The 24802-nt window shown below is 37.0% G+C and overlaps 2 protein-coding genes across 11 annotated transcripts in view; one reads left to right on the top strand and one right to left on the bottom strand.

Annotated features, from left to right (window-relative positions):
• Nucleotides 1-16114, bottom strand: part of GFM2 (GTP dependent ribosome recycling factor mitochondrial 2) — a 53238-nt gene extending 37124 nt beyond the window's left edge. For 2 of the 10 annotated variants that reach the window (XM_082457189.1, XM_082457188.1), the window contains exons 1-8: nt 15957-16114; nt 10838-10921; nt 9560-9644; nt 7994-8023; nt 7451-7508; nt 6854-6951; nt 2755-2880; nt 1906-1994 (exon numbers count right to left, since the gene is read on the bottom strand). In XM_082457189.1, the coding sequence (XP_082313315.1) occupies nt 1906-1994; nt 2755-2880; nt 6854-6951; nt 7451-7508; nt 7994-8023; nt 9560-9644; nt 10838-10897 (546 nt within the window). In that variant the 5' untranslated portion in view covers nt 10898-10921; nt 15957-16114. Of the gene's footprint in view, nt 1-1905; nt 1995-2754; nt 2881-6714; nt 6952-7450; nt 7509-7993; nt 8024-9232; nt 9348-9559; nt 9645-10837; nt 10922-15873; nt 15895-15956 lie in introns of those variants that run through there. The other 8 variants (XM_082457184.1, XM_082457190.1, XM_082457187.1 and 5 more) reach the window with 6 other exon arrangements.
• Nucleotides 16115-16216: 102 nt separating this feature from the next.
• On the top strand, nt 16217-23838 carry NSA2 (NSA2 ribosome biogenesis factor). The gene is made up of 6 exons (XM_082457389.1): nt 16217-16374; nt 17967-18154; nt 18245-18395; nt 20196-20375; nt 22189-22381; nt 23597-23838. Exons 1-6 carry the CDS (start codon nt 16372-16374, stop codon nt 23662-23664), a joined length of 783 nt encoding a protein of 260 aa, XP_082313515.1. The 5' UTR covers nt 16217-16371; the 3' UTR covers nt 23665-23838.
• The last annotated feature ends 964 nt before the right edge of the window (nt 23839-24802 follow it).

The following is a 24802-nucleotide window of genomic DNA, read 5'->3' as shown; positions in this document are numbered from 1 at the left end:
TGGGAGAATGTGCCACTTGGAACTACTATAAAGAGCATGATTAACTGATGGTTCCAACTGTTACCCTTCTAGATCTACCACCATGTATTCTCAAGGCCCACCTTCTTGGGGGCTGTTTCCAGCTAATGACTGAGCTCAGCAGAAGCACTAATGGAGGCCTATTCCCACAAGACATGGGCTCCTCTAACAGGTAACATTAGCTTGAGGACTCCCCATGAGCGTAGACAAACCCTTTTGGAACTGTTCTATAGCCTGAGACTCTTCCTGCCCAATCCCCCATCCTTCCCCCTCTCCTTCACAGGTGTCAGCCTGCCCTGTGGTCTGAACGCCCTCTCCCACTTCCCTCTTTTCTCCCTTATTCTTCACAGGCATTTCCCCCCAATAAATCTCCTATACATCTAATCCCATCTTGGCATCTACTCATCAAAGTACCCAAACTAACACCATGTGTGTATGTGTGGGTGGATGGGAGCTGAACCATGAGAGCAAGTTGCAGACACCATGAAACTTTAATCCTAAATACTTCAGCATGCATTTCCTAAGAATAAGGACATTTTCCTACATAATCAATTACAAAGACCACATTCAGGAAAATTTAAGTTGACACAATACTTTAATATATATATTACATATTCATATTTCTGATTTTCCCAGTGATGTCCTTTGTAATTTTTTCTTTTTGATCCAGAATTCAGCCAAAGAGGATATATTACATTTAGTTTTCTTGTCTCTTTAGAATCCTTTAATCTAGAACAATTCCACAGCTTCCCCCCAACCCCAATTGTTCATTTTCCTTATGTTAAAACATTTTTTTTGAATTTCTGAAAAGTCTTGGCCAGTTGTTTTGCACAATGTCTTTCAATTTAGATTTGTTTGTTTTCTCATGATTTGGGCCAAACATTTTTGCCAGGAATACAACATAGGTAATGTTGTATCCTTCTTAGTGCATCATATCAGGAGGTCCATGGTGTCAATTTGTCGCATTTTGGGGGATACTGATTTTGATACCTTAATTAAGGTATTGCTTTTAGTAATTTTAAGATTAGAAGAACTAATGTGGGTTCTATATTCAAGATAAAGTCAATCTTGAGATTATAAAACAAATGGAGTACCAGCTAAAGAGAGCATAACTGACCCCAGTAGCAACAATTTTATTATAAACCCACTTTCAGGATTTATTCAAGTTTTATATTAAGTTTTGGGAGAAAATCCTTCATGGGTTGCTCACATTTCTGCATGTTTTGTCAGGAGAGGCACTGACTGCCTTTATTCTGGACTATCTTTTCAAAAATGTTTGTATAGTGAACAGTTTAGAAAGATATTGTATCTCCCTTCAGAGCAAAAGGTAGGTTGGCTTACAGCCCTGGAAGACAATGTATCCCTTCAGAGCAAAGAGCAGGCACGTTTACTGCCCATTATAAAATACTTGCATTCTCTAAGCACAGGGTTCCACTGCAGCTGTCACCTGACTTCCCTTTGTCACCCTACGGGAATTAGGGCTTGAGGAACCAACACAATGAAATGCTGATATTCTGGATATTGCTATTTTGGTGATTAATAAAGTCCTTCATCCCTGACTCAGAAATCTTGTGTCTTCTGCCAGAATCCATAAAACTATGGCAGACTAACTTGTTAGCTTTAAAGTAAGAATCTCAGCCTCTTCACAGTTCTCAAAACTTTCGTATTTCCTACAGAAAAGCAAACTTCACTTTCCCTTTTACTATGAAGTATATGAGATCATATATAGATCACATCTCAATATTAAATTCCAAATTCCTTTAACCATAATTGGATTTATATGAGCTTACCAAATAAAGGGTTATAGTTAAATCAATCTGATGCATTCTACTTTTTAAAAAAATCATGCTGTTCTATCTTTACTTAACTTTGACAATATTTTTTTACCTCTACACCAGCAGAGGCATCAAACACAGCCACTGCACCATCTAACACTCTTAGGCAGCGCTCAACCTCCAAGGTAAAGTCCACATGACCTAAGAAAAAGATGAGAAATATAACACCTAAAATCTTTAAACCATCACCATCACCATCACCACCACCACCACCACCATCACCACCACCACGTGATCCAGCAATCCCAGTTTGGGTACACACCCAGAATAATTGAAAGGATAATCTCAAAGAGATATTTATGCCCCCATGTTCAGAATAGCACTATTCACAACAGCCAAGAGGCAGAAGCAACCCAAATATCCATCAATGGATGAATGGTGTGTGTGTATATATATATATACATATATATACACAAAATTTTGTATATATACAAAATGTGTTACTTCTAGGCAAAGGAATACTATGCAGCCTTAAAAAGGAAGGAAATCCTGCCACAGGCTACAACATGGATGAACCCTGAAAAATTTTGCTAACTGAAATAAGCCAGTCACAAAAGGACAAATAGAGTACGATTCTACTTATAAGAGGTATCTAAAGTAGTCAATCTCATAGATCTAGAAAGTAGAATGGTGGTTACCAGGATTCAGGGGAGAGGACAAAGAAGAAAAGTCGTTTTATGGGTATAGAGTTTCAGTTCAACAAAATGAAAAAGTTCTGGAGATCTATTTCACAATAATATGAACATACTTAACACTACCAAACTGTACACTTAAAAATGGTTAAGACAGTAAATTTTATGATATATATATTTTTTTACCACAATTAAAAAAAAAACACATACACAAACAGAAAAGCCTCAAAGTAATGCAGCACCTCTGCATTGCTGAAACAGCACTATACCTGGTGTATCAATTAGATTGATTCTATACCCCTTCCAATCGAATGTAACAGCAGCTGATTGAATAGTTATGCCTCGTTCTCGCTCTTGAGTCATGAAATCTGTCACTGTGTCTCCGTCATCAACATCTAACCAGGAAAAAAAATGACACAGTTAGGCTTAAAAGTATATTTTATAGGTCTTTGGTATCTACCTGACATAGTTTAATTTGCTCTAAGAAAAACTGTTTACAAAATATTTGGTTTAATATTTAGAGCCCTTAATCATTCTCTAAATAAATCATCATTCTAGAAAAAGATTTTTTAGCTGATGAGTAATTCTTCCATAAAAATAATTTTTCTGTAATAACTAAGATTAAACTCTTTTAATATTTTAATTTTACTGAACCATATACTTCTTCCATTTTTTTCCTAGTTTAACTTTCATTATCCCATCCTTATCTGACGTTCCTCACACCTGATCCCTTGACAGGAGGCAGAGTAATGCCATAAAAGAGCACAGACAGACCAAATTTAAATCCCAACTTTATCACTTCTCTACAATCTTGAGCAAGTTACTTAACCTAGTTTTTAAAATACGGCTAATAAAGCCAACCTTGCTGGATTGTTATAAGAATGAAATGAAACTATATATATAAAGTACCTAGCTCAGTAAATGGTAGCTACATGCAATAAGGTAGAGAAAAAATTCCTCCAAAGTTAAATCATCTTTTACAAACCTTTCTTATTACTAAATTTTCCTTTTAGGATTTATTTATACAAATATAAATAAAGTCTTCTATAGTATAAAGTCATGGATAAAATTTATCCTGACTACCAAAAAGGTCACTCAAATTACTTTGCAGTAAAATTCTTGAATTATGCATTTTACTCTTACTCTTATTCAGTAAAAGAAATGACAAAGAGCTGATCTTTACCAATCAAAATTCAAGTTATCATGGCCTTATACTACCACTGCTTATGTCAGCATTAAACCTCTAAAATGCTAGTTACTCCATATCATTTTTGTGTGTGTATACGTGTGTATAAATATACACACACACAAATGCACCAACAGAGGGGAAAATAGCAAGAAAAATGTATCTGTTAGCAACTCTAAATATCAATGTTAAAGAATTGTAACAGTATTGCCAGTTATTCACAATATAACTAACCGAGAAAACAAGTATCAAGAAGACAAAGACCAAATAACTAACCAGAGGTTCTAAATAAGGCAGTAAGTTTCTAAGACACTCAAAAATTAAAATTTGCACAAAGATAAAGATCTTTATTTCCTATTATTATTATTATTTTTAAATATAAATTATTTATTTATTTATTGGCTGCGTTGGGTCTTCGTAGCTGCGCGCGGGCTTTCTCTAGTTGCGGTGAGGGGGGGCTACTCTTCGTTGTGGTGCACGGGCTTCTCATTGCAGTGGCTTCTCTTTGTTGTGGAGAATGGGCTCTAGGCACGCGGGCTCAGTAGTTGTGGCTTGCGGGCCCTAGAGCACAGGCTCAGTAGCTGTGGCACATGGGCTTAGTTGCCCACGGCATGTGGGATCTTCCCAGACCAGGGCTCGAACCCGTGTTCTCTGCATTGGCAGGCAGATTCCCAACCACTGTGCCACCAGGGAAGTCCTCCTATTATTTCTTTATGATTAAACATATGACTAATAAAATCAACCTTGGATCAACAAATTCTGCCACAATTGGGACAGTTTCTAGGCCTCTGGCCTGAACCAGAAAAGAACCTCAAAACATATCTAGTTTGTGTGTGTGTGTGTGTGTGTGTGTGTGTGTGTGTGTGTGTGTGTGTCTGTACATGTGTGTATATATATGTATCTAATATATATATATATAAAATCCTAGAGTAGTCAGATTCATAGAAAAAGAAAGTATAAGGGTGGTTTCCAGGGGCTGGGCAGAGGGGGCAATGGGGAGTTGTTGTTCGATGGACATATAGTTTGGGCTTTGCAAGATGAAAAAGTTCTGTAGAATAGTTGCAAACAATGTGAATATACTCAACACTATTGAACTGTACACTTAGAAACGGTTAAGACGGTAAATTTTATGTTATGTTTTTTTTTACCACAATTAAAAAAAACCTGTTTACTTGAAAACTGCCTGCGTCCACCTCATCTAGACCCTCGACTCAAGGATACACTCAGGGGATATGCGGGAAGGATTCTAATCAGATTCATGATACAAAAGAGGAAGCCTAACAATGTTCAGTGTTTTGCTGTCTGTTATTTCCCCATTTACACAGCAATAAATTCTATGAGAAATTCATGTGCTTATACATTTAGGAACCTATCATCATGAAGATTCTAATCGTGAGTGGTTTTCTCCTCTATAGCTATTAAGTCTCAGCCAATTCCAAGGGTCTAGAGAAATGGGTCTCAACAGAGCGCATTTCAAAATCACTGCGGAGCTTTTGAAAAAGACATTAACTTCTACTTCTGGTATTACTGACCTGATGACCTCCATGTCACATTTCAAAACAAACTGTTTCACCAGAGATAAAGGCACTTCATAATGATAAAAGGGTTGATTCATCAGAGAAATATAACAATCATAAATGTGTATGAGTCAAATACAAGTTTCAAAATACGTGATGCAAAAATACAGACATCCAGGCCATACCCAGACATGCTGAATCTTAATTTTCAGAGTGGATTTAGGGCATTGTTATTTAAAAACAAAACAAAACAAAATCTTTAAAAGATACATGGGCATTAAATGTGCATGCCTGGTCAAGAATCACAGTTTTGGGACTTCCCTGGTGGCACAGTGGTTAAGACTCCATGCTCTCAATGCAGGGGGCCCGGGTTCAAACCCTGGTCAGGGAACTAGATCCCACATGCATGCTGCAACTAACAGTTCGCATGCAACAACTAAGGAGCCCACCAGCCGCAACTAAGGAGCCGGTGAGCTGCAACTGAGGAGCCCGCCTACCACAACTAAGACCCAGCACAGCCAAATAAATAATAAAATAAATAAAATTAAAAAAAAAAAAAGAACCACTTTTTAAAATAATTAATTAATTAATTAATTTTTTATTTTTGGCTGTGTTGGGTCTTCGTTTCTGTGTGAGGGCTTTCTCTAGTTGGGGCAAGCGGGGGCCACTCTTCATCGTGGTGCACGGGCCTCTTACTATCACGGCCTCTCTTGTTGTGGAGCACAGGCTCCAGACGCGCAGGCTCAGCAGTTGTGGTTCACGGGCCTAGTTGCTCCGTGGCATGTGGGATCTTCCCAGACCAGGGCTCGAATCCATGTCCCCTGCATTGGCAGGCAGATTCTCAACCGCTGCGCCACCAGGGAAGCCCAGAACCACACTTTCTGACATACTATAATAAAAAAGTAAATTCAAAACTTAGGTAAATTATACTATTACTGGGGGTTAAGGATTAACGAAATCCTTTCTTGTTCTGCATGAGAATTTGACATCTGGTTAACCTTCTGGCTCTCTTCTCCTAGAGCCCAGAAAACCAGTATGCCAACTGCATTGCTAGGCAACACACTTATGGAAAACATAATTTCTGACTGGTAAACTACATCTGACCTGGGAAGAATTAATAATGAACTGTAAATACCTGATGAAGATACAGAGCTTCAGGCTTCCCCGAGTGGGGTACGGCATGCCCCTCGTGGGGAGCCAGGAAGACAACCCATGGAGCTGTAACAAGAGATGCTCATTCCTACGGGCCACGAGTCTTCTAAGCTAGGGTGGCTCCTGTGAATCTTGTTACCTTGCAACTAAGCTATCACTTTTGGGTGGCCAAAGAAGACAGTTCCCACATAGCTATGTGGACTGCTATAAGAACTTCTGTAGAAAGAAACACCTATTGCTGGTCTGCTGGTAAGCTACGTTTCCTGTCTCACAGCCTTCTGAATAGACCAGTGCCAACTATAGCCCAAGATAGTCTTGTGAGTCTGATTGTTTAATTGAACCTAAAAAGACCCTTTGGTGAGTACTGTAACTACCTTAACTTTATGTTGTGGTTTAGACAGCAGTGCCTCCATGCCATATGCAAGATCTCTAGGTTGACTTCTTAATCAAAATATTTTCCATTGATGTTTTTTCTAATGGGGGGGCAGGGTGAGAGGAGGAATCCATTCTAACCTCCCAGTGATCTTGTGTATCCAGAATAATACAATATTCTTTCTGTGGTGGTAGTTTTTCCTGCATCAATATGAGCCATAATTCCAATATTACGGATTCTGTTTAAAAGGGGAAAAATAAAAAAAAAATTAAAAAAAAAACAAAAAAAGGGGAAAAATTTTAAAAAAGATGTGTATTATAAGGTGGACATTACTAAAATTGTAAAACCAAAATATCTATGTTGCACAAATTTCAAAGCTGGTTGGTATTTCAACAATTTATATAATGGTGTAAAAACTAGAAAAATGGAAAACATATCACTATCACATTACTCTGACAAAACAGCTAAGTAACAAAAGAGCTAACTACAATTTTGTGACTATCTCATATTTATTTCTATGAAAAGTGTGCTGTTGCTACATTAAAAATTTTTAGCATTGAATTGAGACAAGAAAATAGCTTTTAAGATATATACCAACATCTATTTATAGTTAATTAGCTAGGGCAGGAAGATACAGAAATTAGAGCATTCACTAAATGCTGAATTAAGCCTGTGTGAAAAACCTGTAACTTTTCATGGCAGCCTATGGAAAAGACAATATCAATGACAGTACTTACTTAGCAATAGGAGGATTGATGATGGAATGAAGGGACTTGATATCATTTCCTATTAAACCTAATGGAAAGAGTGTTAAAATTGAACTGTTAAATTTAAAGAAAATTTCCTTTAATTTATAAATGAAAGAAATTAAAAGAATTTTAAGCAAATAGTAAAATTACTATTAAAGAAAATCCAATTAAAGTAAAATTCAAGCTAAATATAACACTCATTTACCTAAAATTTATTTTCTAGCAATCTCTAAAAAAACCTGTGGATGACAATAAAACAAGATAAAGCTTTTAAACATCAATTTCTAGATTATATCCTTAGAAAAATATAGATTTACCCCAATCTCTGCCACCTGCTACAATTCTATAATAGAATTCTATAATAAATAGAATTGCAAAAGTAAGATTAATGTTCATAACAATAATCTTCAGGCACTAGTAGATCTTGAACCAAAAAGCACAGTCCTGTAAACCTACATTGTCAAGGTTTGAAGAGCAAAGAGTGATACTCATATCAGCTGATAATGAGTTTTTGTACAACTTGAAACCTACCTTCCCTCAGCAATTCCAAGGACACGATACCTATAAAGACAGCCTGGGAGGTATCACTGAATAGAAGCTATAATAATCTAATACTTGTTACAAGGCCAACTTGTAAAAACTAACAGTATTTCTGGAAAAAAAAGTCCATAATGACTTACTCCATGCTTACCATTTATTCTATTAATACTAAAGAAACAATGCAGTTACATTTATAAATTTAATCTATACCTTCCTGCTATTTAAACCAGTTCTCCTAAATTTCTGTAATAAATTATGATGACTTCTATTACATTTTGGAAACCTGATGGCAGTTTGAAGACTGAAAGATAATCCGTACTGCTATAGATAAATTTGTACGGGCAAAATATAGAAACCCAGATATAGATCAATAATGCAGAACATTAAATTCACATGCCTTTACAAGTCACACAGCCAACTGGCATTTTTACTCCATTATTCTCACATGACAAAGATGGTAATGAGAACAGCTACAGAATGAAGCTACAGGTGACCCCTGAACAACACAGGTTTGAAGTGTGTGGGCCCACTTATCCAAGGATCTTTTTCAATACATGCATGCTACAGTACACAATTTGCAGCTGGCTGAATCTGTGCACATGGAACTGCAGATGTGGTGGGCTATCTGCAAAGTTATATGTGATTTTCAACTGTTTTAGGGGTCAGCACCTGTAACCTCCTCATTGTTCAAGGGTCAACTGTAGTTTCACTAAGTCTCCCACATGCTTGCTTACTTCACACACAAGAAGGACATTCAGAATTACAGTACAATTGACCTTTGAACAACTTGAAGATGAGGACTGCCAACCCCTGTGCAGTCAAAAATCCGAGTATAACTTCACAGCCTGTCCTGTGCATAAATCATTCCTCTGTATCCTCAGTTCCGCATGGGCATCCAACCAACCGTGGATCATGTAGTACTGCAGTACCCATTTAGTGAAAAAATTCTGCATATAAGTGGACTCTTACATGGTCAAACTTATATCGAAGTTCACATCTGTGCTGTTCAAGGGGCAACTGCAGCCAGTTCCTCAGCCTTCAGGCTTTTAATAGCCATATTACCTAACCTAATCTATCCCAGATAAATATTACACCAAAGTAGTCTTAAGAACCCTCAAAATAAATTATCCTGTTAAACCTCTATTAACAGAAAATACTTCTGAATAAAAACCAGAAATGAACTAGGAAAATCAACATTTTACAGCAAGAGCACTCTACAAGTAGACTCACCTGCTAAACCTTTGAGCCGACCCTTCCCTTTGCTCAGCTCATGAGGATGGACAGCAGATGAGGAACATAAGTGTACTGGTACTACCTCCTAGCATCTATCAGAATACGCCAACTCCTAATAATCTCAAGGAAATAGCCAGGAAGTAAAAGGGAGCCACTGTTTTCAAAATGGTTGGAGACCCCTAATAAGGGAGATGCTTGCAAATGAGAGACAGAGAGAAAGAGAGAGAGAGAGAGAGAGAGAGACAGAGAGAGAGACAGAGAGAAAAGGGAGAAAGAAAGCAAGCAAGCAGTTTAAGTAAAATGAGAAGAATCTAACATTTGTACCTGGTAGGGAACTGTAATTTCTTCCAAGAAGCACATGTAGCCTTAATCTTTTTAGACTTGCTCTTATTTTAGAGGAACACATATTCTAGTGAGGAGAAAAACAAACAACGTTAATTTTATTTTAGCATAACTTACTACTGTAGTTTTAACATCATAATTATGCTTTGAATCTCCATATAGTAGTCTCAATTTACTAACTCCAATTCTTTTAAAAAGTGACAACACAAAATTACACTACAATAAAAAATAAGGATAAAATTAATACTGCTTGCTCTTTTGAGCTGACCTTAGATGATGGCTCTCCTACACAGGCAGCATTAGCATCACAGGGATCTTATTTGAAAGACAAATTCTCAGAACCCATTCCAGAGAAGAGAATCAGAAACTCTAGGGATAGCGTCCAACAATGTGTTTTAACAAGCCCTCCAGATGATTCTGATAGCTGCAGTTTGAGAATGACCCTAAAGTTTCCAGAGAGCCAGAAAGGTTAAATAAGGTTGCTAACCCTGGATACCCCTTGGTTCTCCTTTAAGCCTATTAAGAGCTGGTGGGGGTCATGAACTCTGAAACCATTAGGTGTTTTCACCTAGATTTATAACAGCGGCTACATATTAGAATCACCTGGAGAGCTTTTAAAAAACATTCGGGGGATGAGGAAGGAAGGGAAGTTGGAGGAACTACAGCATTTTTAAAAGCTCCCCAGGTATTTTCTCCTAATGTTCCCACATAGAGGTTGAATGTTCTCCATCGATTTATCCCTAGACCACTAAATACACATTTAATGGCTGTCAATATATTTGGAATTGTAGTTAGTGTATGTAGTGATTTTGGGCTGCCACAATCTGCCTTTCATGATGTCACAGAATGCATACCTGTGCCTTCTGTATTATTTCTACATTAGTTACCAAGTTTCTGGCAATAAAACACTATTATTCTAAGCAAATATATTAAGAGTAGAGAAGAGACTCAAACTATTTAAATTTCTACTTCATAATGGCCAGGGTAAGACAGCATCACCTGTCACAGGGTGTACAGTCTGAAAGCATCAGAAATGAAAACACTGAAGAAAAACTGCAACTCCTTGGGCTGCTAATGACCTCAAAAATGGAATACAGATAGTCTCAAAATGATAAGGCATACTTCTTGTTGATTACAGGTTCTCCCATACCCCCTGTTAAGAAACTGCTGATATACTAGTATATGAAATACACTAGACCTTTAGGGAAGTTAAGTAACTGAAGTTGTTGAAGTACATTTAATTTTACAAGAAAAACTTACGTTAATGTGCAAGCTGGATATTTTCTTATGATTCATTGCAAATATCCTCAGATTGGACATCTTGGACCTCTAAACTGTTATTCTCTGAAAAAGAAATATACAAAATTACAAAACTAAATTTATGTATTACATGTAAGACATATGTAAGTAAGGCAAATGTAATATATTAGGTAAAAATGTATTACTTTTAAAAAGTAGGAATAATATTTGTAGCTATCAAAAAGAAAATGCATAATTCAGAAAATGAAAGCTCACACTAAACATGAGAAATATGGTCCCTTATTTTTTCAACATCCTTTAACTCTTCAAGAAAGATATGAAGAGGGACTTCCCTGGCAGTCCAGTGGTTAAGACTTCACCTTCCAATGCAGGAGGTGCAGGTTCAATCCCTGGTTGGGGCGCTAAGATCCCACATGCCTCGAGGCCAAAAAACCAAAACAAAAAACAGAAGCAACATCTTAACAAATTCAATAAAGACTTTAAAAATGGTCCACATCAAAAAAATCTTTAAAAAAAAAAAGAAAAAAGAAAGATATGAAGATACTGTAGAAAAAGATACATTGAAATTACAAAAATATATCATACCAACCAAAAAGCACTTTTATATAAAAGTGAAAAACAGAATTAAGTATAGAAAGGTAAGCATCTACATGTTAACTTGGTAATTTCTCACTGATAGTATAACTTTTGGGTTTATTTGTATATTGATTTTCCTACCATAAATATGTAAATATGTATTTCTACCATGTAAAAAATATACAGAAGTAAATCCTCTTCTTCTATGATCACAGAAACTAAGCATCTTTAGTTTAAAAACGTTTACTAAATATTCACAATGCATCAAGTACACTCTCAAAGCTATGAGAAATGCATGGAAGTATATGAGACTGAAGGGGGTGGGCAACAGGTAAACAGAAAAGGTTAAACCACTGTGCACCATGTTATGTAAGAAGACATGTCAAAACTTATTATTATTCCTCCTAAATCTGCTCCTTTCTGTATCTTAAGACAGAAACATTCACTACCCTTATTTAGGAAGTCACCAAGTCCTTTTGATTTTATTTCCTAAATATATCTTGAATCCATTCCCCCTTCTTCATTTCCAATGCCAAAGTTCAGAATGTTTGCAAAATCATGCATGTTAGATCCATTCTAAAATAGAACAATGGATTCTACCATAACAGGATACAAAAAGCTCACTAATATGGTTTGATCCCACATTGCAACTAACCTTTAAAAAACCATCACTTGTCAAAATCTGGTATAACATCTAAGACGGTCCACAATTTTCTGAAAAGACTATTAAAATACTCCTCCTTTTCCCAACCACATATATGTATGCTGCTAGATTTTCTTCAGACACTTCAACCAAACATTTTACAAATATATATACAGTAACATAATAAATACAGAAGCAGATGTAAACTGTTTTCTGTTAAGCCAGGCATTAAAAAGACTTGCAAAATTGTAAAGCAATATAAAACACTCTTCAAACAAAATCATTTTTGTTTTTTAAAATATAGATATTTTTCATAAAAGTATATTAATTACATTAATATTTAATGGTTTATTATTTTTAATGAATTATTAAAACATTTTAAAGTTTTGTTTTCATTTCTAGTATTTGAATATCAATTACAACCCATACAAACAAAACTGTTCATTCTGTCTCATTTTTAAGAGTGTGAAGGGTTCCTATAGACCAAAAATTTTAAAAACTTATTCCAGCACTGTGTTTCCTAAAGTGACTGCCCATGATTATTTTACGTTATAAGTAAAAAAAAAAAACAAAAACAAAAACTAATGTTAGAAACAATAGCCAACAAAATCTGTGATCTTGTAGTGTTGCTTATGATGAAATTATTTACATAAAAATGTGAATTTAAGGAAAAATATTAAGTAATTAATAGCGCAGGTAATTCAGTTGTCAGTCTTAAAAAAGTAGTACTCAGATCACTTAAGTGGGAAACACTGCTTGAATCCATTCTTGACACATACCTTTCAAGTAAACAACCTCATCTTGTCAATTCCCTACTTAAAAACCTGTAAAGGTTCTTAATACAACAAATCCTGTCCCTAACTACCTTCACAGCCTTGTACTCTCCTACGCCCTACTCTATTCCAGGAGCTCTAGCCAAAATTCCTCTAAAACACTGTGCTGCAGTTTCCTTCACCACAACCCGGTGTCAGTAGACTGGCTTTATAGCGCTCAGGCAAGTGGACCCAAGCCTGGTTTGGTAACATAAGTACTCACTAAAAACTGTGACACCTGATGGTATAAAAACGGCAAGTAATGAGAAAAAAACAGGTAAATACCCATTCTACATTATCAACAAGTTACACGACCAATAAACAAAAGAATCCATGGACTATTTTTTTTAAAAAAAATCAGTGGACTATCAGGCCTGTAAGGCTTAATACACAAAAACAGGAATCACGGGACACTAAAGTACAATCACAACATACATTAGCATAAAAGCACAAATGAAGATGATGTTGCTGAGGATAAAGTAATGTAGGAACAGAGATTCTAAAGCATCAAATTAAAATAGTCTGTGTTTGCATACATGGTATTTGTTACTGTACTTAGTAATTTTTCCTAAATTAGAAACTTCAATTTAGATTTGTGTCATATTCACTGTTTCTTAAAAAAGTATCAAATATGAATTAGGCCAATATGTTCATTATTGATTAATGTCAATCCCTAATGTCATCTTTGCTCTTTTTCTCTTTATATTGAATAGATCATCTCAAGCTATCTATCTAAGCATTCATTTTCACTACAGAATTTATGTCACAAGTTCTAAAACAAGCTATTTATCTAAATTTTAGAAATTAGTTCTAGCCTTTAACTTCATTCAAGAAAAAAGCTTGGCAAATCAACTTTTACTTGCTAAAAAAAAAATGCTCAGTAGTTAGATACTCTTAAATTTAGGTCACCTGGACTGAAAAAGCCCCTTCCAATTCCCTGTTCATCTAACATTCACTGGAGCAGCACAAGGAGTTGATTATCGGAAACATGAAAATGAGTAACACATGATCCCCATCCTCAAGAAAAATACTAGGTTTAACAATCCTGCATATCACAATAACAAACATTTCATTCATACTTTCTGCATGGCTCTTACTACTGTACCTGTTCTTCCTCTTTAACACAAATAAGCTTCATTTTTTAACACCATGCAATTTATAAAGCAGCTCTCACATCTCCTGGCTTATTCTTCTAAACTGTACCAATAAATACTGGCAAAGTTTCATGCAGATCAAAGGAATACATTTTTATGCTTCTGACTGTCAAAATGCAAAGACTGGGTATCTAGTATATACTTGTAGATGTACCAAAGTAGTGATGATACCCAACTTGGCTACTGCCAGTTACATAGGAAGAAATTTTTTAAGAGACCCTTTTGTTGACATTGATCAGTTTAGGCCATTTTTATCCCACAATCACAGCTGAAATAACAAATGATAACCAACATAGCGATAACTTTGCCTCGTCTATTTCACACAAATCAAAATGTGACTATTGCTTAACCTCTAAAACATTTATTTTCTATTTCTGATTCAGAAGGGAAAAGGGCATTATGGCTTTAAGGGTTGTAAATGAAAAAACATGAGTTCACAATTTAAACAAACCTATTAAAAATTTCTATAAACTGACAGGAAACAGGGTAAATCTCACAATGTTAAGCAAAAGAAACCAACACAAAAGAGTTCATACTATATGATTCCAATTATGTCAAGTTTAAAACAGGCAAAACTAATCCATTCTGTTAGAAGTCAGGATAGTGTGTACCCTTGGGAATGACAGTTACTAGAAAAAGGCACGAGGAGGGCTTCTCAGGTGCAGGTAATTTCTTGATTTGGGTGCTGCTTATACAGGTATATTCAGGTTTCGAAGAATCCACTAAGAACGTTCATCTACAATATGCATTTGTCTGCCTGTCATAATTATAACACATCAATAAAGTCTTTTTAAAACTCTCCATAAACTTTTAATTATACCAGAAATGTCAAGTGGGCCCTTTACTTGTGGTGGAAAACGCCAGACTAGGCTTTACAGTCAGAGGACTTGCTGGAGTCCCAAGTCTTCTGTGATCTCTGACAAATCACTTCAAATCTGAGCCTGTCTTTTCATCTATCACATCACAGGATCCACATGAGAAGGAAATTCAATTATCAACAAGAATGTATTGTGTTTCTACCACTGCCTTCTAAGTAATGGGGTTAAAAGTAGTGAACAAAAAACAATCCAACAATCCCTTCCCTCATCCTGTCCCTATCCTAATCAGTGGATACAAACAATAAACAAAATAAATAAATAAAATACATAGCATCTCCTATGGTGATAGGTGCTACAGAGAAGAATTAGGCAGGAAAGGGGAACTGGGGCAGTAGTAACTATAAACAAGGAGCTCATGGAAGGTCTCAATAAAACAGTGACCTGAATCAGGTGAGGAAGGCAATACCAGGGGGAAGTGTATCCCAGAAAGAGAGATTACGTAATTTACTGTACTTGAAAATATACAAATGCTAGTTAGAATGAGTTCGGGTTTTAAAGGAAATAAGTCACATTAGAAGATGAAGACTTAAAAAAAAACTGCCTCAAATCCAAGCTCTTAAGACTTAGGGCGACAATAACAATGACGTTCCAGACCGTGAGGGTAATTAAGGGAACTTCAACGACCGTACAGTAAAACGTAAAACCGACAGCTTTCCTCGGTACCACTAGAGGACCACTAGATGCAAATCCACTCGGCACCGTCCTGGGCACCAAAAGGCCTCAGAAATTTCGGAAATTAGTCCGGAAAAACAGGACGCTGTCTTTCTTTTCTGACGGCTGTTAAGGCCCAGTAATTTACTTTCCTCAACAGTAAGTTTTCATTCCTCTGCACCCTTCTCAATCGTGTACACAACATTACACACGGTGACAGGAACCAAGACCCGTCGCTCTCGCCAAAGGCGAGAGAGAAAGGCCCACACGTGGGCGGACACCGAGGTGAGGGGCCGGGACGCCCTGCAGTCCTCGTGCTTGCCTGGCTGTAGCATCCTGGAAGGTCGCCATTGGCCATCTTGGGCCTAGGTACGCGGGAGTCACACGGCGCGGCCCCGTACCCACCTGGCACTTGGTCGCATTCCGGGGGCCGGCTTTTTCCCGCCGGGCTGGTGAGAGCCGATGTGCGGGCTGCACCCTACGGTGCAAAGGCCTCACGTCGCGACGCCCTACCTCCGAGAACGCCCTACTCGTGAGCGGAACTTACATCTTCTCTCCGCCTCCGGCGGCGCCTCTTTTCACCACTTCCGGCGGTGCCCCACTCAAAAGCAGGCGGCCAGCAACTTCTGTCTTTCGAGCTGAAAGTGGAGAACGGAGGCTCGGAACGGCTGTGTGGCGCTTTCTCTGGAGTCGGTCGAGTTACAAGCGTCCCTTTCCTGTCGCGGGCGGCGCGGAGTCGGCTCGTGGGTCTCAAAGACCAGAAAATTGAGAGCTTCTTCGCGCCCCGGCGGCTGCACCCGGTGGCTCGGCGGCAGTCACCATGGTGAGGAGGTCGCCTCGGGAGCTCGCGACTTAGGGCGTCAGAGGTGGCGGGGCCTGGGGGCCCAGGAGCGCTGGGGCTAGCGGTGAGGGGTGGTAGGCGGAAGTGAGGTGCAGTTAAGGGAATGAGAGTGGACTCCGTGGGGTGCGCTCCGAGGAGTGAAAACAACTTCAGTCTCGGGCCATAGAGTGGGGTATTTGCCCGAGCACAGGCTTTTGGAGCCAGACAGGTTTCACTCTGTTAAATTCCTGGCTTCGTCCAAAGTTGTGTGACCATCAGTGCCAGAGCCTAGTGATAACTCTATACCGTAGGCTTTAATCCCGCATCAGTCCTCATCTCTGCCGAGGAAACCGAAGGTATGCCCTGGCACTGGCCAAGCAGCTAATGAATTGCAGAGCCGGGCTTATAGCCCAGATCTGTCTGCCAGACCCTTTGTCTTTCTACTACATGTCTAATCTCTGTTTCTCTGCAAAGTGGCATTCCACATACCTTTTTCATGGTTGCTGCCAGGTGTATGTGATAGCAGTTGAAAACACCACACGATATCTAGTACCTTGTTGATTGTTACATAGCGTTATTCTCCGTGCTGGAGTTGGCTTTACACCGTTGTTTTATTTTTGTAGTCTTAAAGTACAAATAGACTGGGGCCGCGTGTTTAAAATAAAACAATATTGGCGTATAAAGCAGGCACTTAAAAAGCAAAAGGGGATCCCATACATTGCTCATGAAACGCAAAATAGTACAGCCACCTTGAAAACAGTTTGGCATATGTCCACACAAAGACTTATATGCAAATGTTGATTCACTAAGAACTGGAAACAACCCAAACATCCGTCAACTGGTAAATGAATAAACAAACGGTGGTATATCCATAAAATGACTACTTGTCAAAAGAAATGAAGTATGGATACGTGCAACAACATAAGAGAATCTCGAAAGCCTTATGCTAAGTGAAAGAAGCTAGATGCAAAAGGCTACATACTGTAGATTCCATTTACATTTCATTCTGGGAAAGGCAAAACTAGAACAATAGATATCAGATTGGAGATGGAAAAAGAGGATTGACTTCAAAGGGGAACTTTCTGGGATGTTGGAAATATTCTCAATTTTGATTGTGGTGGTTACAGAGCTGTGTAGCTTGTCAAAACTTACAACTCTATATCTACACTTAAGGGCACATTTCATTGTATGTATGTAAATTATACTTCAATAAAACTGAGTAAAATGTTAAATTTTTAAAAAGTATGATGATGATATTGAAAAACCAGATTATCGATGTTCAGAAGAGAGAGATCCTAGAATCAGATCGTCCCTTTTGTGGTCCAGTGGATTTTGGACAGTTCTCTTCAATGAACAGTAACTTTCACTGAGTTTATTACAGATGTAAATCCTGATGCCTCATATCATTCAGGATCAAAATTTATTTAACTTACATCATGTGACTAGGCTTAATAGTGCAAGAGTTATTTAATCAAGTGAGCAGTGGATGACCTAGGACCTTCTATACTTTATATGCTACGCAAAAGAAAGTATTTTAGAATAATAATGTCAGTGATTTTTTTTAAATGAAAGTAACACGTTTTGCAACGTTATAGCCACAAAATGAATATATCGAGTTACACCGTAAGCGCTATGGATATCGTTTGGATTACCATGAGAAAAAGAGAAAGAAGGAAGGTCGAGAGGCTCATGAACGTTCAAAGAAGGCAAAAAAAATGATTGGTCTGAAAGCTAAGCTCTACCATAAACAGCGCCATGCTGAGAAAATACAAATGAAAAAGACGTAAGTGATAATTTATTTGTTGTATCAAGTTAGTCTTTTGAGTAATAATTATTAAAACTAATAATCCTGAATCTTTTTCATTCTTGGTAGTATTAAGATGCATGAAAAAAGAAATACCAAACAGAAGAATGATGAAAAGACTCCACAAGGAGCAGTACCTGCATATCTACTGGACAGAGAGGGACAGTCTCGAGCTAAAGTACTTTCCAATATGATCAAACAAAAACGAAAAGAGAAAGCGGTGAGCAATAAAAATTGAAGTCTTTGTTTTTGTTGCCGTTGTTCAGGAGAATTACTTAAATACAACATATTTGAGGTTCTTAGTTTTGTTTCTTCAGTTAAATGGAAAAATGAAGTCCAACTATTTCCATTATTTAGATGTTGAAGTCTTTGTAAATTTCATTTTATATAAAATGTTTAAGTAATAAAAAAATGTGCTTTCTCACCATGAGAACATTCAACAGGATTTAAAATTTTTTTTAGAATGCCATGTGTCTTTAGTTTTAAAAAATTATTTAAAACAGCTTCTTATACTTGACAACTCCTAATGTTGTGCTGTTGTGGAGAAGGATACAACTGCTTCTTGTTTTTGCTGCCCTGCAGTGCCAAAACTGGTTAAAAAGTAGAATAGTGGAAAGCATCCTAAGTGATTTGACTTAGATAAAAATAGAGCAACTAAAAAAAATAAATACTTCTGGGTGGCACTTGGTGTCAAATTAGGTTAAATTCTGCTAAAAGCAGAGAAAAAGACATAGATACTATTTTTAAACACCTGTGGATAGACTGACAGAAATCTAGGTATCAGCAGAATATGCAGTATCTGCATTTAAAGAACTTAGTCTCCAGATTGGATTTTTAAAATCTTATTGCTTATTTTTTGATATGTAAGTATCAAAATTAGAATGGTAGAACTTTAGCACCAAAAGAAACTTTAGAGATTATCTACTTAACCCCTCTTCATTTTACAGATGAAGAGACTGGAATCTAGGAGGTTGTAAATCACTCTTCACAGGCGCTTATCTGTGAAATGGTAGTTTCTTCTAGAACCTATTCCCTTAGTGATAGGTCCAGAATTCTTTCTACTGCCTTGCACTGCTTCCATTTTTTCATAGAATTTGCATTCTAGGGAGGTACAAAATATGGGGTGATGATTTTGTCTTACTAGTAAATGTAATCTAAAAATCCATTCAAGGTAGAAATATAAAGATATGTTAAGAGGTGGAGACAGTTTACAGTAGCCAGGGCACGGAAGCAACGTAAGTGTCCATCGACCGATGAATGGATAAAGTAGATGTGGCACATATATACAATGGAATATTACTCAGCCATAAAAAGAAACGAAATTGAGTTATTTGTAGTGAGGTGGATGGACATAAAGACTGTCATAGAGTGAAGTAAGTCAGAAAGAGAAAAACAAACACCGTATGCTAACACATATATATGGAATCTAAAAAAAAAATGGTTCTGAAGAACCTAGGGGCAGGACAGGAATAAAGATGCAGACATGGAGAGTGGACTTGAGGACACAGGATGGGGGAGTGGTGGGCTGGGATGAGGTGAGAGAGTGGCATGGACATACATACGCTACCAAATGTAGAATGGATGGCTGGTGGGAAGCAGCTGCATAGCACAGGGAGATCAGCTCGGTGCTCTGTGACCACCTAGAGGGGTGGGATAGGGAGGGAGACACAAGAGGGAGGGGATACGGGGACATGTGTATACCTATGGCTGATTCACTTTGTTATACAGCAGAAGCTAATGCACCACTGTAGAGCAATTATACTCCAATAAAGATGTTAAAAAAAGGTGGAGACAGTCTTCCAGTTTTACCCTATTAACTATTTAGTAGTAAACTTAACTAGTTCCAATTAACTTCAGGCTTGTGAGGAGACAGTGCAGATCTCTAGAAAACAATTGAGCCAAAATGTTGTTGGTTAAACAAAAAAGTGAATCTACTACTTTGTACAACTAAAAAATATTTGACTTTTTATTCTCATTGTCTTTTACTAACAATATAAATTTTAACTGTGGTCTGTTTTAGGGAAAATGGGAAGTCCCTCTGCCCAAAGTTCGTGCCCAGGGAGAAACAGAAGTATTAAAAGTTATTCGAACGGGAAAGAGAAAGAAGAAAGCCTGGAAGAGGATGGTTACTAAAGTTTGCTTTGTTGGAGATGGCTTTACTCGAAAACCACCTAAATATGAAAGATTCATTAGGCCAATGGTAAGACCCTGCTAGAGTGCAGTGGCTTAAATATCAGTTCCTATGTTAAACTGGATAAAGTACTTGACAGTTTCCTGAAATTCCTAAAACTGATAGAAAAGAACAGGTTGAAAGATGCTTTTAGGCTATTTTTGTTATTTTAAGTTATTGATGGAATGGGTTAGCACTCTTCCACTACTGTCAAGAATCTTGTCTTCAGCTTCATAGGAGATGTGAGATGATAAAGAATTTTCATTGCAGAGACTGTCAGTGAATCTTGACTTTTAAATATGACATATTAGAATCTTCATTTTCCACAGTCATTTTACTCATTGAACAAGTGATCTACTATGTGCCTGACACTTGTCTTTGAGAACAGTTAGAAAATGAGTACAATTGTTTTTTCAAGAGTTAATTCTGGTTTAGTAAGGGAAGTATCTTAATGCTTTTGAAAATACTTAGGATGCAGTCATTGACAAAAGAAAATATTAAAATGGGACTTCAATTTCTGTTGACAGCAGTGGTGGTCAAAACCAATCTCCTTCCTCTCCACCTCCCCAAATATAACTGAAGATATATTTCTGCAGAACCCCTTTAAACAGAATGAATTAATCTGCCCACTGGATACCAGCCTGCTTACAAAAACAAAGAATCAGAGGGGAAAGTTGGCAGTGTTACTCTAGCTCTCAACCTGAATAATTTTCAATGAATTAAAATGTTGTCAAACAGCCTGCTTCTATTAAAAAAAAAAAGTTCTATTGGAACACAGCCATGCCTGTTCATTTACATATTGTCTATGGCTATTTTTTTCTACAGAGTTTGAGTACAGTATTTGTAACAGAGACCATGTGGCCGGCAAAGCCTAAAATAAGAGCTTCACTATCTGGTTATTTACAGAAAATGTTCACCCATCCCTGGATTCCATCATGGACTCCCCTTATTTTGATTGTATATTCATAATCTTCTAAATATATTTTGGTAATCTTAACAAGTTCTACAGGGAGAGAATATACTAGTCAAGCTGTTCTAGGCTTTCTGTAGTTTGGCAGATACGTTTCTTAGTGTGAATTAATCATGTGGCATTCTGAATGTTATGTAGGCTTGACTAATGAGTCTGTTACTAAGAATTTGATTTACTGTCATTTGCCCCCTTCCCCCCATACAGGGAAAAATCAAACTTAAGAGATTGCAAAGTGTTGTGGCTTCTAAAGTGCCTTCACCCCAGAAGACCGTATCTAGGTGACTGGGTGAATCTGGTCTCTGTAACAGAGATCTCTCTGGGCTCTCTCCAGTTTTTGACCAGTATTAACCATCAACGCAAAGAAAGCTGACAATCTTTCATCATGGAAGGTGGCTGAAGTATATAGACTTGGAATCAAGATACTTAAGTTTGATTCCATCCTCACACTGTTTAGCCTGGTAACAAGTTATTTAACCTGCTGATCCTTGTTTTTATCGTTTAAAAAAAAATAGAGTTGTAAGGCTATCATGTTTAAATGGTGCTGTTTGTGAGCTCTAGCATAGTGCCTGGCATGCAGCAAGTCCTCAGTAAGTATAGATAACTGGACAGAAGAAAATCTGAATATGACGCTTGGTAGCTATTCCATAGTGAAAACTTTTCAGAAGTATGTGTTTGGGTTTTTCCCCCACATACTTTTCCTGTAACTATCAGGTTTTTAGTCTGTAGAATTAATTCTAAGTATTTTCTTCGATGCCTTAAGATGAGACATTCAATCCTTTTGGGGGGGGGGACGATTGGAAAAGATAAGCAAAAAGCATCAATATTCATCATTAACATTTTTGACTCAAAACATTCTTGTGTTCTACTTACTAGGGATTACGTTTTAAGAAGGCCCACGTAACACATCCTGAACTGAAAGCCACCTTCTGCCTGCCAATACTTGGTGTGAAGAAGAATCCCTCATCCCCACTGTATACAACTTTGGGTGTTATTACCAAAGGTACTGTCATTGAGGTGAACGTGAGCGAGTTGGGCCTAGTGACACAAGGAGGCAAGGTCATTTGGGGTAAGTACAGTTTTGAATATGGGGCTGCTGATGTTGTAATCCTAAGAAGTTTTTAAGTTGACATAAAGTACAGAGCAAATTTTAATGCAGTTAAACTTGATGTGAATCAGATTTAAATCTTTAGGAAGAACACTGTAGTTATGAATGCAGTTCTTCTTTAGTTTACTGGCTTCAGTTACATAAGGTTTACTACATTGCTAGATATTTTTTTGATGGTTTTTATTTAAAAAGATATGAGACAAGCAGATGGGAAATTGTAACTGAAAAATACTGGAAGAAAATAAATTGACCACAAATGGGGGAAGGGAGGCAGACAGCAAACATTGTAGCCACACTATTTCAGTAATAATTAAAACCTGAAATATGTCATGCAACAATTTTAAATTCTTTTTTCTTCATTTTCTTTGTTTTCTGCTTTCAGTACCCAGATATTTCTAAACTTTAATGTTCTTTGAAACATTAATGTTCTTTGAAACTGTATAGCTTCTTGATTGAATGCTCAATATGAGTCATTGGCACATACTTCATGTTAGTTGACCTTGGTTGGTTGTTTTTTAAAAAATAAATTTACTTATTTATTTATTTTGGGGCTGCGTTGGGACTTTGTTGCTGCGGGCAGGCTTTCTCTAGTTGTGGTTAGCCGGGGCTACTCACTGTGGTGGCTTCTCCTGTTGCGGAGCACGGGCTTCAGGCGCGTGGGCTTCGGTAGTTGGGGCACGCAGGCTCAGCAGTTGTGGCGCACAGGCTTAGTTGCTCTGCGGCATGTGGGATCTTCCCGGACCAGGGCTCAAACCCGTGTCCCTTGCATTGGTAGGCGAATCTCAACCACTGCACCACCAGGGAAGTCCCTTGACCTCGATTTTAAAATAGGTTAAATCGATTTGAAACTTAGTTAATACTTGATGCTTTTTCCAGTAAGAATTGTGTGGAAAAGGAGCAATGCTCAGGTCAATCCATAAGGGCTTGTTAATATAACATAGTAACAGAATGGAGCTAGCCACCATTTATAAAAATAATATTTATGTAAAAATTGTATGGAGAACTCAAGCTTGGTCTTGCGTGATTTCATTTTATAAAATCTCATTTATACTACTGTCGTCCATTTTTTCTTTCTTAAAAGTGGTAATTGTAAATAATTTGGGCAAAGATTATATGTATTCTTTAAAGGTAATTTTTATTAGCTAACATCCCTCCTTTTTGTTTTGTTTTCCTTAGGAAAATATGCCCAGGTTACCAACAATCCTGAAAATGACGGATGCATAAATGCAGTCTTACTGGTTTGACAGCAGATACATACAAATAACTCCTTATAATTATTGAAGACTACACACCAATCAGGAAACCATTACTCTGATATTTCTGAATACTACCAATCAGCCTTATATGTCTGCAGTCATCAAGAAAACTATTTATTCTATTGTTTAAAAAAAAAAATTAAAATGGCCTAGTTTTACAAATTGGTCTTTTGCGTCTATTTGTTTAGCGTTTAGATGTTCATAAAATTGCATGATTAAAAAATCAATTATAGAAATATCCTACTTCATCAGTATCTGCATTAATAAGTGGTACTAAGCAGTGTAGATAGATCTGTCATTATTGGAAAAGCCAGTGCAGTCGAAAACACATTTTATCAAAGGTTAGTGCACACTTAACTGTGAGGAATAGGCCAAGAAACTTTGTCACATCTAAGACCTTACCTGAGGTCTCCTCCTCCTCACTGTAGATTATTAATCCTAAGAAATGTAGCATTAACACAGCATTTTAATGAAAATACTTCATAAAGTATATGAGAAGGAATACTACACTATAAAGTTCAAAAGAACTTAGATAAAACTTTTTACCTCTAATTAATCCTTAACTTATTCCTATAGTAAGTCAGGGAATTAGTATTTTAAACATTTTTCCCCTCTCATTCATCATATATAATGCCATATACTTGGAACTGTATTTTCTACTCAAGGTGATTGATAGATACATGAAAAAAATACCAACCAAAATGTTTATACTTTTAGCATTTCTTGTATTCTAAAATTAGGGTAGTGTATTTATATTTTTAGAGTGGTAAAAATTAAGTAATTCCAGGTAAAATAGTTTTAAAAAGAAAAAGGCTGCACTGATGCCCTTAAAGAGAAATTTATTTGCAGTTACTTAGATAATATTAAAAAGGTCATGTTTTAGTCAAAAGCACATTTGTGATTTGAGTTATGTTTGTGACTTCGAGCTTTAGGGTGTCTCTATATTATATTAATTTATAATCACATTAATTGTTTTCAATTCTGTTTATTTTTTTAAGTCTGTCTTGAAAGTACAACCAATGTGATTAATTGTGCCTTAAACGAAATCAGTGTCTAAACAAATTCAATATCTAAACACATCTTCACCAATGAACTTAGGGAAAAGGGAAGGAATTTCAAAACACAG

This window comes from Balaenoptera physalus (genome assembly GCF_965194825.1).
Source record: "Balaenoptera physalus genome assembly, chromosome: 3".
NCBI lineage: Eukaryota > Metazoa > Chordata > Mammalia > Artiodactyla > Balaenopteridae > Balaenoptera > Balaenoptera physalus.
The sequence above is the reverse complement of the archived record's forward strand: the minus strand, read 5'-3'. Positions and strand labels throughout refer to the sequence as shown.

Coding starts and splice junctions, on each gene's coding strand:
- NSA2 (XM_082457389.1), top strand. Junction 18,396..20,195: donor AAAAACGAAAAGAGAAAGCG/GTGAGCAATAAA, acceptor GGTCTGTTTTAG/GGAAAATGGGAAGTCCCTCT. Junction 22,382..23,596: donor AGGAGGCAAGGTCATTTGGG/GTAAGTACAGTT, acceptor TGTTTTCCTTAG/GAAAATATGCCCAGGTTACC.